Source organism: Choloepus didactylus, chromosome 10 (genome assembly GCF_015220235.1).
Source record: "Choloepus didactylus isolate mChoDid1 chromosome 10, mChoDid1.pri, whole genome shotgun sequence".
In the NCBI taxonomy this organism is placed as follows: Eukaryota; Metazoa; Chordata; class Mammalia; order Pilosa; family Megalonychidae; genus Choloepus; species Choloepus didactylus.
Genome location: NC_051316.1, coordinates 84,341,984 through 84,361,054, shown reverse-complemented (window position 1 = coordinate 84,361,054; position 19,071 = coordinate 84,341,984). Strand labels below are relative to the sequence as shown.

General features: G+C 38.0%; 1 protein-coding gene and 1 pseudogene across 4 annotated transcripts in view; one reads left to right on the top strand and one right to left on the bottom strand.

The window, feature by feature from the left end:
* Positions 1 to 19,071, bottom strand: part of UNC13B (unc-13 homolog B) — a 322,323-nt gene that overhangs the window by 187,856 nt on the left and 115,396 nt on the right. For all 4 annotated transcript variants that reach the window (XM_037850969.1, XM_037850970.1, XM_037850971.1 and 1 more), the window contains exons 6-7: positions 16,420 to 16,493; positions 2,898 to 2,955 (exon numbers count right to left, since the gene is read on the bottom strand). In XM_037850969.1, the coding sequence (XP_037706897.1) occupies positions 2,898 to 2,955; positions 16,420 to 16,493 (132 nt within the window). The remainder of the gene's footprint in view (positions 1 to 2,897; positions 2,956 to 16,419; positions 16,494 to 19,071) is intronic.
* On the top strand, positions 18,122 to 18,381 carry LOC119505074 (annotated as a pseudogene).

The window sequence follows — 19,071 nt, the reverse complement described above, 5'->3', positions numbered from 1 at the left end:
GAATGCCCTAGTTCTTAGGAGATACATGCTGATGTGTCAAGAAGTCTACAGCTGACTTTCAATAATTCAGAAAATATGTATTTACATATATTTTTGTGTATGTATAAACAGATAAGATGGAGAGAGAAGAGGGAGAGAGGGAACAAATTTAGCAAAGTGCTAACTATTGAGTCTAGTACAGGGTAAATAGTATTCACTGTACTCTTCTTTCAATTTATCTATAGGTTTAAAAATTTTCAAAACAAAAATATGCAAGAGGGAATAAGCAAAAGACAGGAAGAGGCTGTTCATAGAAAAATAAAGTAGCAAGTAAATATATGAAAAATGCATGAGAATTAAACTCTTTAATCACTTCTACTGCATTTCATCAATAGAGCCAGGAAGAAATGAGAAGATTCTAATCACTCCATTTTACTTCTCATTAGCAGCCTTGGAAATAAGTTTAAAAGATGGAAAGGTCAAAATCAGTTATTTACACTGAGTTCTGAAAAGGATTTATAAACTGTAATTCACAAACTGGTCTTCAATTTAGATTCTTCTGGTCTCCTATGACCCTAAATGTTTGATAAATTCTAGATTCCTAAACTAAATATAATGCTAGTAATAAATCTTATTTTTAAAAGCAGGTTTTCTTAAAATAAAGATAAAAGTTGATCCCTGTCATTGTTCTTACTATTATCAGGAAAGTGGTCCACAAAATGAAAGGCATCAAAGGATTAACAAACCATAAATGGAGGTTTTCCTTCTCAGAATATGAAAATGTATGTGTAGAATGGTATAACACAGTGGTCAAGGCATGAGTTATGGAATCAGGATGTATGTGTTTGAATATTTACTAGCTATTGGATTTGAAGCTATTTCTCAATCTCTTTATGCCTCAGTTTCCTCATCTGAAAAATGGAGACAACAGTAAAACCCACCTCTTAGGGTTACTGTGAAGATAACATATATTAACACATTTAAGCTCTTAGACCAACATCTGACATACTATAAGAGCTCAGTACATGTTAGCTGCTATGGTTTTTATTATTACTAGTATTACCACAACCACTACTAACATCATCATCAACACTTTCAACATGCACTTGACAAGGCTTGATGTTGATTCCAAAAATCTGCAGCAATAAAAAAGAAGCACAATACATACACACACACACACACGTGCTGAAAGAGTGAAATAGATTCTAAGTCAGTCCTTCAGGGTCTTCTCAAGCTATTTGGAGGGAAACTGAGGAAAAGGTGGCACTATACCAACAATACTTGGCTCATCAGAAGGAATTTGTGGAGTCTAGGCAAATTAATCTCAAGAGAAATGGCACATTCTCTCATTCAGTTAATCATTCATCAAATTTTATTGAGGCTTACTATTCATCAGATATTGTGCCAGATACCAAGAATACAAAACGGAAAAACTTTTATGCCTCTAAAAACTTCGTGTTCTTGTCAGGGAAATATACATATGTGGGAAACTGAGTTTTCCATGCTGTCTGAGGCATATCTGGGGTGGTGGCTTAGAACGCTGAGCCGCAGGCCTGCATAGAATGCCATGCAGGCCCACCCTGTAAAGATGTGTAACTTGTGACTATGACTTTCCTGATGTATGACGATATTCACCTGATGTAAGTCTTGTGATTATGACGTTCCTGATGTAAACAAGATGTACATACCTGATGTAACTACACCTGATGTACCTCGAGCATATGCACGTGATCTGCTCTAATAAATAGCTGGAGCAAAGATGCATTGGCGTCCATTCGCCCTAGAGGCGAGTGGGCCCCCTGCTCCCTTAACTCTTAGCTTTGTGTCTGTGTCTCATTCCTGAGTCGCCCTGTCAGCAATATACATAGGTGAATAATACATGGTATGTCATATGGACGATGTATGTACAAGGTTCTATGGGAGCACAGAGGAGAAACAACTAACCTAGACTTGGGTGAAGGAGGAAATGGCAGGAAGATTTTCCAGGGGTGGTGATATTTAAACTGAGTCTTAAAGAATAGCAGCAGATAAACAGGGAGCGTGTGGGGTAAAATCATTCCCCCAGGAGCAAAACCTAGTAAACAGAGAAAAAGATGAACACCTTTGCCCTGCATATAGACTCACACAACCAAAAGACCTCCTCCTAGAGCTAACAGGCAGACAACCAATTGGATGTATGTGTCTGAACAGGTATGCTTCTGTTTACACATACTGTGCTGGTTTGTATATATTATGTCCCCCAGAAAAAGCCATATTCTTTAATACAATCTGGAGGGGAAAGATTGATTAATCTTTTTGATTAAGGTGTGACCTCTTGATTGAATGTTTCCATGGAGATTGACTCTGCCCATTCAGGGTAGATCTTGATCAGTTCACTAGAGTCCTTTAAAAAGAGCTGACACAGGCCCAGATGCCTGCTGATGCTTTGGGATGCTAGCCCAGAGTTTGCTCCAGAGAAGCTAAGAGAGGACACCTGCCCTAAGAGCAGCTGAGAGAAACTTTTGGAGACATGCTTGGGAGCTTAAGCTTGGAGATGTTTGGAGATGCGGACAGAAGGACATTTGGAGATGCTAAGCTAAGAGATGAACCCAGGAGCAAAGAACAAGCAGACACCAGCCTCATGCCTTCCCAGATGACAGAGTGTTCTGGACGCCATCAGCCTTTCTTCAGTGAAGGTATCCTCTTGTTGATGCCTTAGTTTGGACACTTTTATGGCTGTAGAACTGTCAATTTGTAGCCAAATAAATCCCCTTTATAAAAGCCAATCCATTTCTGGTATTTTGCGTAATGGCAGCATTAGCAAACCAGAACACATAATAAGCCTCCACCTTCTCCAACCAAAAATAAGCCAAGTTTGGAGAACTGACACAGACAGCTGTGATAAGGAAGAGAGATTTAGAGACAAGCTTCTCACTTACAACACTGGGCAGCAGCAGTGGGCAATGACTTCCTCTGGCTTTCTTCTTGAATAGAATACTAGGATAAGAAAGGAGAAAAAAAAACATAATAAGAGACACAAGTAAAGAAGAAAAAGTTACAGCAAATTGTAAAAAGGTTTATTGCTGGATCACAGTCAAACTTTTGACTGAGCCAACAGAACATCCTGCAGCCATTTTCCCTGTATGATTCTGACATACAGGCCAAACTATCAGATACAGGACTGGCCCAAAGAGAGAGAGTAAAACAGGATAGCAGAAAGGCTGTTCAGACCAAGGGCACCTGAGTAATCTCCCCAGCTCTGCCAGGCAGCTATAGAAGTCTGGGCCTTAGAATCCTTAGAATTCTGAGTCTTCTGAGTTTTCCCATGACTAATATGTAGATTTCCCCATTCAGATTATAGAACTGAAAACTTCTTTAAAGCTCAGTTTCTCAACTTCAAAAAAAGTTAATAGTGCTTCTTGCTTCACAAGGTCACATGAAAAATAAATGAAATCACTTATTTAAACATGTAATGGAATATCTAGTATTTGCCTGAGTTCTCTTCTCCCCTCCCATTTATACACTGCCTTCCCTAACCCACCCACCCACCACCACCACCAAAAGAACAAACACAGGGTACTGAGGCCATAAGAAAATGTTCTATGAAGGCAAACAGAATTAAATACAAGTCTTGAGGAATTGGCAGGAATTGGAAAGACAAAACAAAAACAGAAAGGCACAAGCAAATTAACAGAGGTATATGGAGTCTGAAAGACAGTGAGAATAATTTGGTTCAGAGGTCATTGGAGAAGAACTGGAAAGACAGAATTTGGCCCAGCAACTTGCAAATACCAGATTTGAAGTTCTCATCTTGATTCTGCCACTTATTAAGCTGTGAGATCCAGGATAAGTCAGAGCTTCTCTAAAACTGCCAATGAATGAGATCATTCATTCATTCATTGAACAAATATTTATTGAGTACTTACTGTGTGCTAGGCATTGGGGGAACAGAACTTGTAACTCATGTAGGAGTTTGGATTTTATTCTATAGGGTTGGGAAGCCATTTAAAGTTTTAAACGGGAGAGTATGACTTGATTTACACCTTTAAAAAGATCACTTTGTCTGATACATATGAGATGAATTGTAAGGAACAAAAAGGGAAGTGGACTCATTATTGCAGTAATCCAGACAAAGGTTGATAGTGGCTTTCATAAGAGCGTTAGTGGTGAAGGGCATTTCAAGTGGTTGGGTTCACAATACAAAAACACATTTTATATACAAATACACAAACATATAAATGTAAAGTACTTGACAAGCAATAAGCACTGGTCCAAATATCAGAGGTAGATAGTGCTATTACTGCTTCCATCAAGGAATGATCAGAAGTCAAGCACAATTTAAACGACCTGATAGAATTAATAAACGCTGCCCATCACAAAAATGTTCAAAACTTCTTGAAAGTTTAAGCATGCACTCTAAGGTAAGAAAGGGACTTGGTTGTAAACAGTAACCATTAAAAATAATGATGAATTTTTCAGGCAATGTATAGGCATAACAATGAGGAAATCCAAAAACTTTATTAAATTAGAAGGATTCAGAATTAGAAAGCAAGATTAGAGGCGGGGCAAGATGGCGGACTGGTGAGCTTTATGTTTTAGTTACTCCTCCAGGAAAGTAGGTAGAAAGCCAGGAACTGCGTGGACTGGACACCACAGAGCAATCTGACTTTGGGCATACTTCATACAACACTCATGAAAACATGGAACTGCTGAGATCAGCGAAATCTGTAAGTTTTTGCGGCCAGGGGACCCGCGCCCCTCCCTGCCAGGCTCAGTCCCGTGGGAGGAGGGACTGTCAGCTCCGGGAAGGAGAAGGGAGAACTGCAGTGGCAGTCCTTATCGGAAACTCATTCTACTGATCCAAACTCCAACCATAGATAGACTGAGACCAGACACCAGAGAATCTGAGAGCTGCCAGCCCAGCAGAGAGGAGACAGGCATAGAAAAAAAACCACACGAAAAAGTCCAAAATAAAAGCGGAGGATTTTTGGAGTTCTGGTGAACATAGAAAGGGGAAGGGCCCTGAGGCGCATATGCAAATCCCGAAGAAAAGCTGATCTCTCTGCCCTGTGAACCTTTCCTTAATGGCCCTGGTTGCTTTGTCTCCTGGCATTTCAATAACCCATTAGATCTCTGAGGAGGGCCCCCTTTTTTTTTTTTTTTTAATCCTTTTTTCTTTTTCTAAAACAATTACTCTAAGAAGCCCAATACAGAAAGCCTCAAAGACTTGCAATTTGGGCAGGTCAAGTTAAGAGCAGAACTAAGAGAGCTCTGAGACAAAAGGCAATAATCCAGTGGCTGAGAAAATTCACGAAACACAATTCCCAAGAAAAGGGGGGTGTCCGCTAACAGCCATCATCCTGGTGGACAGAAAAGACTCCTGCCCATCGCCAGCCCCATAGCCCAGAGCTGCCCCACACAACCCAGTGTGACGGAAGTGCTTCAAATAACAGGCACACACCACAAAACTGGGCGTGGACATTAGCCTTCCCTGCAACCTCAGCTGATTGTCCCAGAGATGGGAAGGTGGAGCAGTGTGAATTAACAAAGCCCCATTCAGCCATCATTTCAGCAGACTGGGAGCCTCCCTACACAGCCCAGCAGCCCAGAACTGCCCTGGGGGGACGGCACTCACCTGTGACATAGCACAGTCATCCCTCAACAGAGGACCCAGGGTGCACAGCCTGGAAGAGGGGCCCACTTGCAAGTCTCAGGAGCCATACGCCAATACCAAGGACTTGTGGGTCAGTGGCAGAGACAAACTGTGGCAGGACTGAACTGAAGGATTAGACTATTGCAGCAGCTTTAAAACTCTAGGATCACCAGGGAGATTTGATTGTTAGGGCCACCCCCCCTCCCTGACTGCCCAGAAACACGCCCCATATACAGGGCGGACAACACCAACTACACACGCAAGCTTGGTACATCAATTGGACCCCACAAGACTCACTCCCCCACTCACCAAAAGGCTAAGCAGGGGAGAACTGGCTTGTGGAGAACAGGTGGCTCGTGGACGCCACCTGCTGGTTAGTTAGAGAAAGTGTACTCCACGAAGCTGTAGATCTGATAAATTAGAGATAAGGACCTCAATTGGTCTACAAATCCTAAAAGAACCCTATCAAGTTCAGCAAATGCCACGAGGCCAAAAACAACAGAAAATTCTAAAGCATATGAAAAAACCAGACGATATGGATAACCCAAGCCCAAGCACCCAAATCAAAAGATCAGAACAGACACAGCACCTAGAGCAGCTACTCAAAGAATTAAAGATGAACAATGAGACCATAGTACGGGATACAAAGGAAATCAAGAAGACCCTAGAAGAGCATAAAGAAGACATTGCAAGACTAAATAAAAAAACAGACGATCTTATGGAAATTAAAGAAACTGTTGACCAAATTAAAAAGATTCTGGACACTCATAGAACAACACTAGAGGAAGTTGAACAACGAATCAGTGACCTGGAAGATGACAGAATGGAAAATGAAAGCATAAAAGAAAGAATGGGGAAAAAAATTGAAAAAATCGAAATGGACCTCAGGGATATGATAGATAATATGAAACGTCCAAATATAAGACTCATTGGTGTCCCAGAAGGGGAAGAAAAGGGTAAAGGTCTAGGAAGAGTATTCAAAGAAATTGTTGGGGAAAACTTCCCAAATCTTCTAAACAACATAAATACACAAATCATAAATGCTCAGCGAACTCCAAATAGAATAAATCCAAATAAACCCACTCCGAGACATATTCTGATCACACTGTCAAACACGGAAGAGGAGGAGCAAGTTCTGAAAGCAGCAAGAGAAAAGCAATTCACCACATACAAAGGAAACAGCATAAGACTAAGTAGTGACTACTCAGCAGCCACCATGGAGGCGAGAAGGCAGTGGCACGATATATTTAAAATTCTGAGTGAGAAAAATTTCCAACCAAGAATAATTTATCCAGCAAAGCTCTCCTTCAAATTTGAGGGAGAGCTTAAATTTTTCACAGACAAAGAAATGCCGAGAGAATTTGCTAACAAGAGACCTGCCCTACTGGAGATACTAAAGGGAGCCCTACAGACAGAGAAACAAAGACAGGACAGAGAGACTTGGAGAAAGGTTCAGTACTAAGGAGATTCGGTATGGGTACAATAAAGGATATTAATATAGAGAGGGGAAAAATATGACAAACATAAACCAAAGGATAAGATGGCTGATTCAAGAAATGCCTTCACGGTTATAACGTTGAATGTAAATGGATTAAACTCCCCAATTAAAAGATATAGATTCGCAGAATGGATCAAAAAAAAAACTGAACCATCAATATGTTGCATACAAGAGACTCATCCTAGACACAGGGACACAAAGAAACTGAAAGTGAAAGGATGGAAAAAAATATTTCATGCAAGCTACAGCCAAAAGAAAGCAGGTGTAGCAATATTAATCTCAGATAAAATAGACTTCAAATGCAGGGATGTTTTGAGAGACAAAGAAGGCCACTACATACTAATAAAAGGGGCAATTCAACAAGAAGAAATAACAATCATAAATGTCTATGCACCCAATCAAGGTGCCACAAAATACATGAGAGAAACACTGGCAAAACTAAAGGAAGCAACTGATGTTTCCACAATAATTGTGGGAGACTTCAACACATCACTCTCTCCTATAGATAGATCAACCAGACAGAAGACCAATAAGGAAATTGAAAACCTAAACAATCTGATAAATGAATTAGATTTAACAGACATCTACAGGACATTACATCCCAAATCACCAGGATACACATACTTTTCTAGTGCTCATGGAACTTTCTCCAGAACAGATCATATGCTGGGACATAAAACAAGCCTCAATAAATTTAAAAAGATTGAAATTATTCAAAGCACATTCTCTGACCAAAATGGAATACAATCAGAAGTCAATAACCATCAGAGACTTAGAAAATTCACAAATACCTGCAGGTTAAACAAAACACTCCTAAACAATCAGTGGGTTAAAGAAGAAATAGCAAGAGAAATTGCTAAATACATAGAGACGAATGAAAATGAGAACACAACATACCAAAACCTATGGGATGCAGCAAAAGCAGTGCTAAGGGGGAAATTTATAGCACTAAACGCATATATTAAAAAGGAAGAAAGAGCCAAAATCAAAGAACTAATGGATCAACTGAAGAAGCTAGAAAATGAACAGCAAACCAATCCTAAACCAAGTAGAAGAAAAGAAATAACAAGGATTAAAGCAGAAATCAATGACATACAGAACAAAAAAACAATAGAGAGGATAAATATCACCAAAAGTTGGTTCTTTGAGAAGATCAACAAGATTGACAAGCCCCTAGCTAGACTGACAAAATCAAAAAGAGAGAAGACCCATATAAACAAAATAATGAATGAAAAAGGTGACATAACTGCAGATCCCGAAGAAATTAAAAAAATTATAAGAGGATATTATGAACAACTGTATGGCAACAAACTGGATAATGTGGAAGAAATGGACAATTTCCTGGAAACATATGAACAACCTAGACTGACCAGAGAAGAAATAGAAGACCTCAACCAACCAATCACAAGCAAAGAGATCCAATCAGTCATCAAAAATCTTCCCACAAATAAATGCCCAGGGCCAGATGGCTTCACAGGGGAATTCTACCAAACTTTCCAGAAAGAACTGACACCAATCTTACTCAAACTCTTTCAAAACTTTGAAGAAAATGGAACACTACCTAACTCATTTTATGAAGCTAACATCAATCTAATACCAAAACCAGGCAAAGATGCTACAAAAAAGGAAAACTACCGGCCAATCTCCCTAATGAATATAGATGCAAAAATCCTCAACAAAATACTTGCAAATCGAATCCAAAGACACATTAAAAAAATCATACACCATGACCAAGTGGGGTTCATTCCAGGCATGGAAGGATGGTTCAACATAAGAAAATCAATCAATGTATTACAACACATTAACAAGTCAAAAGGGAAAAATCAATTGATCATCTCAATAGATGCTGAAAAAGCATTTGACAAAATCCAACATCCCCTTTTGATATAAACACTTCAAAAGGTAGGAATTGAAGGAAACTTCCTCAACATGATAAAGAGCATATATGAAAAACCCACAGCCAGCATAGTACTCAATGGTGAGAGACTGAAAGCCTTCCCTCTAAGATCAGGAACAAGACAAGGATGCCCGCTATCACCACTGTTATTCAACATTGTGCTGAAAGTGCTAGCCAGGGCAATCCGGCAAGACAAAGAAATAAAAGGCATCCAAATTGGAAAAGAAGAAGTAAAACTGTCATTGTTTGCAGATGATATGATCTTATATCTAGAAAACCCTGAGAAATCGACGATACAGCTACTAGAGCTAATAAACAAATTTAGCAAAGTAGCAGGATACAAGATTAATGCACATAAGTCAGTAATGTTTCTATATGCTAGAAATGAACAAACTGAAGAGACACTCAAGAAAAAGATACCATTTTCAATAGCAACTAAAAAAATCAAGTAACTAGGAATAAACTTAACCAAAGATGTAAAAGACCTATACAAAGAAAACTACATAACTCTACTAAAAGAAATAGAAGGGGACCTTAAAAGATGGAAAAATATTCCATGTTCATGGATAGGAAGACTAAATGTCATTAAGATGTCAATTCTACCCAAACTCATCTACAGATTCAATGCAATCCCAATCAAAATTCCAACAACCTACTTTGCAGACTTGGAAAAGCTAGTTATCAAATTTATTTGGAAAGGGAAGATGCCTCAAATTGCTAAAGACACTCTATAAAAGAAAAACGAAGTGGGAGGACTTACACTCCCTGACTTTGAAGCTTATTATAAAGCCACAGTTGCCAAAACAGCATGGTACTGGCACAAAGATAGACATATAGATCAATGGAATCGAACTGAGAATTCGGAGATAGACCCTCAGATCTATGGCCGACTGATCTTTGATAAGGCCCCCAAAGTCACTGAACTGAGTCATAATGGTATTTTCAACAAATGGGGCTGGGAGACTTGGATAGCCATATCCAAAAGAATGAAAGAGGACCCCTACCTCACCCCCTACACAAAAATTAACTCAAAATGGACCAAAGATCTCAATATAAAAGAAAGTACCATAAAACTCCTAGAAGATAATGTAGGAAAACATCTTCAAAACCTTGTATTAGGCGGCCACTTCCTAGACTTTACACCCAAAGCACAAGCAACAAAAGAGAAAATAGATAAATGGGAACTCCTCAAGCTTAGAAGTTTCTGCACCTCAAAGGAATTTCTCAAAAAGGTAAAGAGGCAGCCAACTCAATGGGAAAAAATTTTTGGAAACCATGTATCTGACAAAAGACTGATATCTTGCATATACAAAGAAATCCTACAACTCAATGACAATAGTACAGACAGCCCAATTATAAAATGGGCAAAAGATATGAAAAGACAGTTCTCTGAAGAGGAAATACAAATGGCCAAGAAACACATGAAAAAATGTTCAGCTTCACTAGCTATTAGAGAGATGCAAATTAAGACCACAATGAGATACCATCTAACACCGGTTAGAATGGCTGCCATTAAACAAACAGGAAACTACAAATGCTGGAGGGGATGTGGAGAAATTGGAACTCTTATTCATTGTTGGTGGGACTGTATAATGGTTCAGCCACTCTGGAAGTCAGTCTGGCAGTTCCTTAGAAAACTAGATATAGAGCTACCATTCGATCCAGCGATTGCACTTCTCGGTATATACCCGGAAGATCGGAAAGCAGTGACACGAACAGATATCTGCACGCCAATGTTCATAGCAGCATTATTCACAATTGCCAAGAGATGGAAACAACCCAAATGTCCTTCAACAGATGAGTGGATAAATAAAATGTGGTATATACACACGATGGAATACTACGCGGCAGTAAGAAGGAACGATCTCGTGAAACATATGACAACATGGATGAACCTTGAAGACATAATGCTGAGCGAAATAAGCCAGGCACAAAAAGAGAAATATTATATGCTACCACTAATGTGAACTTTGAAAAATGTAAAACAAATGGTTTATAATGTAGAATGTAGGGGAACTAGCAATAGAGAGCAATTAAGGAAGGGGGAACAATAATCCAAGAAGAACAGATAAGCTATTTAACGTTCTGGGGATGCCCAGGAATGAGTATGGTCTGTTAATTTCTGATGGATATAGTAGGAGCAAGTTCACAGAAATGTTGCTATATTAGGTAACTTTCTTGGAGTAAAGTAGGAACATGTTGGAAGTTAAGCAGTTATCTTAGGTTAGTTGTCTTTTTCTTACTCCCTTGTTATGGTCTCTTTGAAATGTTCTTTTATTGTATGTTTGTTTTCTTTTTAACTTTTTTTTCATACAGTTGATTTAAAAAAGAAGGGAAAGTTAAAAAAAAAAAAAAGAAAAACAAGGAAAAAAATATGTAGTGCCCCCTTGAGGAGCCTGTGGAGAATGCAGGGGTATTCGCCTACCCCACCTCCATGGTTGCTAACATGACCACAGACATAGAGGACTGGTGGTTTGATGGGTTGAGCTCTCTACCATAAGTTTTACCCTTGGGAAGACGGTTGCTGCAAAGGAGAGGCTAGGCCTCCCTATGGTTGTGCCTAAGAGCCTCCTCCCGAATGCCTCTTTGTTGCTCAGATGTGGCCCTCTCTCTCTAGCTAAGCCAACTTGAAAGGTGAAATCACTGCCCTCCCCCCTATGTGGGATCAGACACCCAGGGGAGTGAATCTCCCTGGCAACGTGGAATATGACTCCCGGGGAGGAACGTAGACCTGGCATCGTGGGACGGAGAACATCTTCTTGACCAAAAGGGGGATGTGAAAGGAAATGAAATAAGCTTCAGTGGCAGAGAGATTCCAAAAGGAGCCGAGAGGTCACTCTGGTGGGCACTCTTACGCACACTTTAGACAACCCTTTTTAGGTTCTTAAGAATTGGGGTAGCTGGTGGTGGATACCTGAAACTATCAAACTACAACCCAGAACCCATGAATCTCGAAGACAGCTGTATAAAAATGTAGCTTATGAGGGGGTGACAATGGGATTGGGAAAGCCATAAGGACCACACTCCACTTTGTCTAGTTTATGGATGGATGAGTAGAAAAATAGGGGAAGGAAACAAACAGACAAAGGTACCCAGTGTTCTTTTTTACTTCAATTGCTCTTTTTCACTCTAATTATTATTCTTGTTATTTTTGTGTGTGTGCTAATGAAGGTGTCAGGGTTTGATTTAGGTGATGAATGTACAACTATGTAATGGTACTGTAAACAATCGAAAGTACGATTTGTTTTGTATGACTGCGTGGTATGTGAATATACCTCAATAAAATGAAGATAAAAAAATAGGTTAAAAAATGTAATTTATTAAATATATCATTTCAGAATGATGGGAAATAAATCTAACAGAAGTAGCATAAAATCTGCATGGAGAAAATAGGTTTTCCCTCTATAGCACGTCTCAATTTCTAACACTTTATATGTTTATTATGTTCCCTGTTTACTGTCTGTCTTTTCCTATTTGATCCAAAAGGACAGGGATCTTTGTCAGTTTTAGTCTCTGCTATACACCAAGCACTTAAAACAGTGCCTGGCAACAGGAGGTGCTCAAAGTTATTTGGTGAAAAAATGACTGAATGAATGAATCTCACTAGTAACCAGGAAAATGCAAATTAAAACAATAATTTTTTATACCCTTTAGATTAGCAAAAATTCTAAATCTAATAATATCAAGGATCAGTGAGGATATAAAAAAGCAGAAACATGGAAATAAAAATTGGTACAATGGCTTTGGAGAGCAATTTAACAACATCTAATAATTGAAGATGGCATATCCTACAACCCAGCAATTCTACTTCCAGGAATATATCATTCAGACAATCTCATACAAAAGCATAAAGAAACATGCTCAGGGATGTGCACTGCAGCATGCATGTGTAATAGTAAAAACCAAATTGTCCATGAGTAGGAAAATGAATAAACTGTAATAGAATACTATAGAATACTATATACCAACTAAAATGAATGAAGCAAAGACACATATCAAAAACAAAACTGAGTAAAAACAAATAAGGCAAGTGGCAAAATAATACATGACAGAAGATGTTAATTCATGTACATCAATATTAATATAAATAATACTCATAAAAGCATGGCATTAAAGATACAAAATCATTTAAGGCAAATGGATAGCTTTGATATGTTAATACAGTGAAATACAGCAATTTTTAAAAAACAAACAAGGGCCACATTACCAACACAGATAAGTCTCAAAATGCAATGCTGAGAGAAAAAAGAAACAGTAAGATTATTTTTGTTTAAAACTTAAAAATACATAAAATAATTATATATACATAATTTAATGAATTCATACTTAAGTAGTAAAGATAAACAAACATGGATAGGACAGATACTGAGGGGAAATGGATTTGGAGTAAAGTCCTTGGATTAAACTCAGTATCAGAGCAGCTCAGAAAAAAGCTCCATGGTAAAATGCCCTGAAAAACTGAGGCAGGATGCAGTTATGGCCACATACAGTACCAGCTTTGCTGTCCTCTCCTAGATGAAAATGCGGCCTTGCTAATGCTGTTTGATTCAAGAACAGGAGAATCTTGTGTTTGTAAATTTCCCTAAACAGAAGCTCATGGATTTTTAGTTTAACTCAGGATTAGGCAAATCCAACCCACCACCTGAATAATGACAAGACCATTCATTTCCATATTGTCTATGGTTGCTTTTGCAGTTGAGTCATTGCCAACAGAGACTATATGGTCTACAAAGTCTAAAATATTTGCTATCTGGCCCTTTACAGAAAACTTTTGTAGTCCTCTGGTCTAAATTCTTCAACGATATGATGTAAGCCCTTAGCATGAAAGGTCACTAATAAGTAAAAATTAGGCTTTTATCACAACAGTAGCACCAGAAGCAGCACATCCCAGTAGGAAACCAAGGGCCAGGAAAAAGTTGAATGAAGATATCCCGTATCTGCTCCTGCTCTGTACAAGCCACTTTGCTTACATTAAATTCAGTACTGTTGACAAAATAAATTCACAGCTTATGGTAGATATGTGTGTTTGGTCTTCTCCAGCCAATATTTAAACCCACTTGAAACACTGTAGATATACACTGAATTCAGGAGAGTGGTTTCCTGGTGAGAAGGAGAAGAAAGAGACAGGGAAGGAGCACCAAAAAACCTTCAAGCATATCATTCAAGATTTATTTATTGCTTTAAAATTTAAGGCATATATGGCAAAATGTTAACATTTCTTAATCTGGTTGATGGATAGTGATTATTGTTTATATCTCTGTTCCTCATTTTTTTAAAAATGAAAGAAACAAAGAAGGATGATAAAATGGAACATAAAAAAATATGAGATAGAAAATAAAACCTCAGCAATTCCCCTCTAATATTGTTCATTTGGGAAAAACTGAACCTGAGAGGCAGAAATATAGTTAGCCGAAAGTCAGAGAGAGTTAGAGGAGAAAACATATTTCAATATACCGCTGAACGATTTGAATGAAATATCCCTAAAGATTATCTATATCCTTTTGCTGTCTATTTGCCAAGTAGGACAGACAAATCCAACATCTATCCATGTACTTCTCTCCCCATCATCCTTGCTAATGAACCTGGACTTTGTTCTCCATCCCCCGAGTGTCCTAAAGCTGAAACCTCATAACAAAAAATAACTTAGTCAGTGCTTCATAGTTTACCAAGACCTTTCACATTATTTGCCACATAATTTTCATGCAACTTCTCTGAGATAAGTACAACAAATCTAATTTTCCCTGTTTTACAAAGGAGGTTAAGTAACTAACTTACACATTGTTCAAAATCAAATCCAGGACTCCTATCACTAATCCAGTACTTTCTGCTACACCAGATTATTTCTGGTATAAACAGTTTCCTGATAAGGATTCACTCTCTCACAATTTAATTCAACAGATATTTATTGAACTTCTACCATGGGTCAAACATAATGTCATATGTTAAGCACACAAAGAAAAATTATATATGGCTTCAGATGTGGAAGATGAAGGAGAAGAGAGAATCAGGTACGTTCAAATGTCTCTGGATTGAGTAACTAAGTGGGATAATGAGTACCATTATTAGAAAATACTCTGGGCAAAACAAGGGCTATTGAACTAAGAACATCTACTCTGTAAAGCTTCAGAGAAGCAAACTGCCACAGAAGAAAAAAATGGACAACTGCTGTTTTGTCTTCATTTTAAAGTTGCAAAGAGGGGTCTAGAGAAGAAATGAGTCTACTCCTCATTAAAGCAAAATCATAAGGAAATGCATCATTAGAGGACTAGTTGGAGCAACAGAGGATGGAACAGATCAAATATAGTATATCTATGTCATAAATTACTAGGCAAATATAAAATGGAAAGAAGATATGTATACATTGCTGTGGAATTATGTATCTCCAGCGTATTTTTTAAGTAGGGGTAAAAAAATGAGGGGCAGAAGAGTATATCCAGAAAGCTATCTTTTGTGTGATAATGGGGGAGACCCAAATGTTTTTTTCACATTCAAAAAGGAAAAATGAATAAACCAAAAAACAATAAGGAATAGTGGTTATATTCAATATTTAATTACTTGTATAGAAGTTATCATATTTAGATTTTTATCGTCCTAATCCCTTTTTCTGATTCTGCATAACACACAGTAAAGCCTGTAAAATCAAAAATACTATGTGCTTCTTTTCTAAGAAACAAATAAGTCTGGAAGGCCAACTACCTTTCAACTCTCTCAGTCTCTTTTCTCAGGGTTCCATCTTTGACGTTTCCCAAGATTTTGTCCTTGTTCTCCTTCAATACTCTCTCTAAATACTCTATATGAGTGAGCTCTTCCATTCTTATGACTTCAGTTGTAACGTTTATGTTAATTAATCCAGACTCTACACTACAGCCAGGCTTGAGGAGAATATAAACACATGTGGATGCAGGATAAACGCAGCTATCAAGGGGAGAAGAAAGACTGGAGCTTTCAATAAAGAAGAAAAATGGGGTGTTGGCTTGGGCATGAGAAGAGTTATGCAGCTTAATAGAAAGCCTACTATGGATTCATCTGAGGTAAAGGAAAACCCTAAAAAGAGCATACAAATAAGGATACATATCCAAAAATCTAGAAGAGAGCAGAAATTCCTTCCGTTCATTTGAGTAACAAAAGAGATACCCCTGGTACAAACTCCACCCCAACAGTCTAGAGCCAGACTGCTTCTGCATACCACCAATTCAGCCACTTCTAGGGGATAATGAGAGGAAAAGGAAAAAGCGGGAGATAGATCCTTCTAAAGACTTTTTTCAGGCAACCTTCTACCTGTTCGTTTTCTTTAATGCAGTTTATAATTCTGTCATTCTTCAGGCCATTATGGTCTTGGGCATCTTACCCCTCCCTTAACAAGCTATGAAGATTTTTTCCATCTTTCCATATTGCAAATAAGGCAGTTCCTACCTCATTGTCAGTCCCCAAAGCATTGATTTGCTCCAATTTGTAGGTCCAATATCTGGCTTCCTCCTCTGGGATATCTATCACAAAAAAAGAAGAAACAACATCAGCAGATACTAGTTTAATCATCAGCAAAAAGTACTTTATTCAGTCAAGTGACCAAAGTTAGGAGGGTGGTAGTGAAAGACTAATTTTACTGGTGGCTACATTCTTGCCATACACATTATCACAAATCTTCACAATAATACAAAATAATGTACTATTATTCCCATTGTTCTATTTCGCAGATGAGGAAAATGAAGCTAAGAGGAGTTAAATAATCTGGCCAATGTTACTCAGCTTATAAGTAGATAAGCCAGAATTCAAATCATGGTCAGTATGATTCCAAAAACTGTACTATGTCTATGTAATCATGTGACTTTCCTCTCAGCAAGACTAAACCAGCCCAAAGGATTAGAAGAAAAGTTAGACCCTGGAATATTGCAGTGCTCAAAACTCATAGGTTTTATACATGGAAAACATCAGATACTCAAATATTTTAAGAATGAGTCAACAAATGAAGAAATCAGAATTTTAAAAACAATGGTATATCCTCATTTTTATATCTATAGATTGACAACTTGCAAAAAATTTCATATTCTAAAAAAATCAAGCACAAAATACCCAGCAAAGAAGAGAAACACTGAGACAATATATGGATGGTATCAACACACAAGGCATTTAAACAGATCCACTTTCTAGCAGTACACATCAAGGAATCAAATGTAGCCCTTATACCTTCATCCTTCTTGTCCAAAACATCAACTCCTAACCCAAAAAATGCTTTATAGCATTTGGTGGCAATATTTCAGTCTTACAGCAAAACCTTTAAATAACCTACTACCTAACTTGTATAGCACTTCCTCATCCATATGGTACATTCATAAAATGGCATACCTCCCATTCCTGTGGCAGGCCACGGTGGGTGCCTGATTTGGGGGGAAGACTAGGGGGAAGAGCCAACGTGACAACTGGCCAATGAAAGAAACAAAGAAATACAGAAATCAAAGAAAACCAGCAAAAAAATCCAAGGCAAAAGAAAGAAAACCTCCAGAATAAACTAATCTAGAAAATCAGATGCCTAGACAGCAAAACATCATGAGCCATATCAGGAAACACGAAGATATGGCCCAGTTAAAGGAAGAACTAACACCTCAACTGAGATTCAAGAGCTGACACAACTAATTACAGATGTTCAAACAAATCTTCTAAATCAAATCAATGGGTTGAAAGAAAATGTGACAAAAGAGACGAAGGAAATAAAAATGACACTGGTGACCATAAGGAAGAATCTGTAAGCTTCAAAAAACAAATGGCAGAATTCATGGGAATGAAAGGCACAATAGAAGAGAGAAAACACAACGGAGACATAAAACAGCAGACTTGGAGAGCCAAAAGAAAGGATTAGTGAACTAGCGGCAGGATATCTGAAATCCTACACACAAAAGAACAAATAGGGAAAAGAGTGGAAAAATATGAGCAGGGGCTCAGGGAACTGAATTACAACATAAAGCACACAATATATGTGTTATAGGTGTCCCAGAAAGAGAAGAGAAGAGGGGCAGATAGAATAATAGAGGAAATAATCAATGAAAATTTCCCAACTTTCGCGAAAGACATAAAATTACAAGCTCAAGGGTGATGTGGCTGGGGCTTCGCCAGCCTCACTATGTCTGCCATTTTCAAGTTTCAGAGTTTGTTGACTGTAATCTTGCTGCAGATTATATACCCGTGCTTATATCCGATCCTTGGCATCCAGCCTCTTGGACAGAAATAAAACTGGATTGTTGGGCATATTTTGGAAATGTGCCAGAATTGGTGAACAAGAGTCTTTATGTTGCAGTGTGCTGTATAGTGATGGCCTTAAGAATCCTGTTCATGCAAAAGTTTAGAACGCCAGAATTTAATTGCCATCATATTTCAAAATGAAAAAGGACTTATATACAGAAAATAATGGAAAGAGTGTAACCCTTTTATCTTTGAACATTGACTGAGATAAATTTCCAGCTGCTGTTCTTTATTTTTATGTTATTGGACCAATGTTCTATATAAATAATTAAGATGTAATCAAACAATCAACCTCAGTACTGTCACTACAATATTACATTCTGCAAATGTCTTCTGTTGTGTCAGATACCAGTTTTTAGTGAGGTATCTCTAAGGCACAGAGTAGAAAACAAAATTGGTAAATCACTCAAGTTCCTTACACTGTGATTTGGAAATGATAAATCTTTATAGAATGAGACCTTTCTGGGCTAGCTTTTTTATTGGGGAAAAGAGGGTTTCAATTTGTGTTGGTAAGGACTGCGTTCTTATTTAATATTGCTTGCTTTTCCTCTGGCCACACCATTTTGAATGTTAACCAGAGTACCTCTACTCTTAGTAAACTCTGTAGTTTATTACAGATTTTCTAAGTATATAAAATAAGTCTATGCAGGTCTTAAGAAGGAAGATAAATGAGATGCGACTTAAGAGTATTGGGAAAATGTTCATATTTAACATGAGAGTTTACACTAGCCAGTATGTATAGTAAGCCTCTGAAACTTCTGGCCTAGTATAGGTAAATGTCTTAAGCATAAACTTGACCAGCTTGCTGTCTGTCTCTGAAACAGACTACAT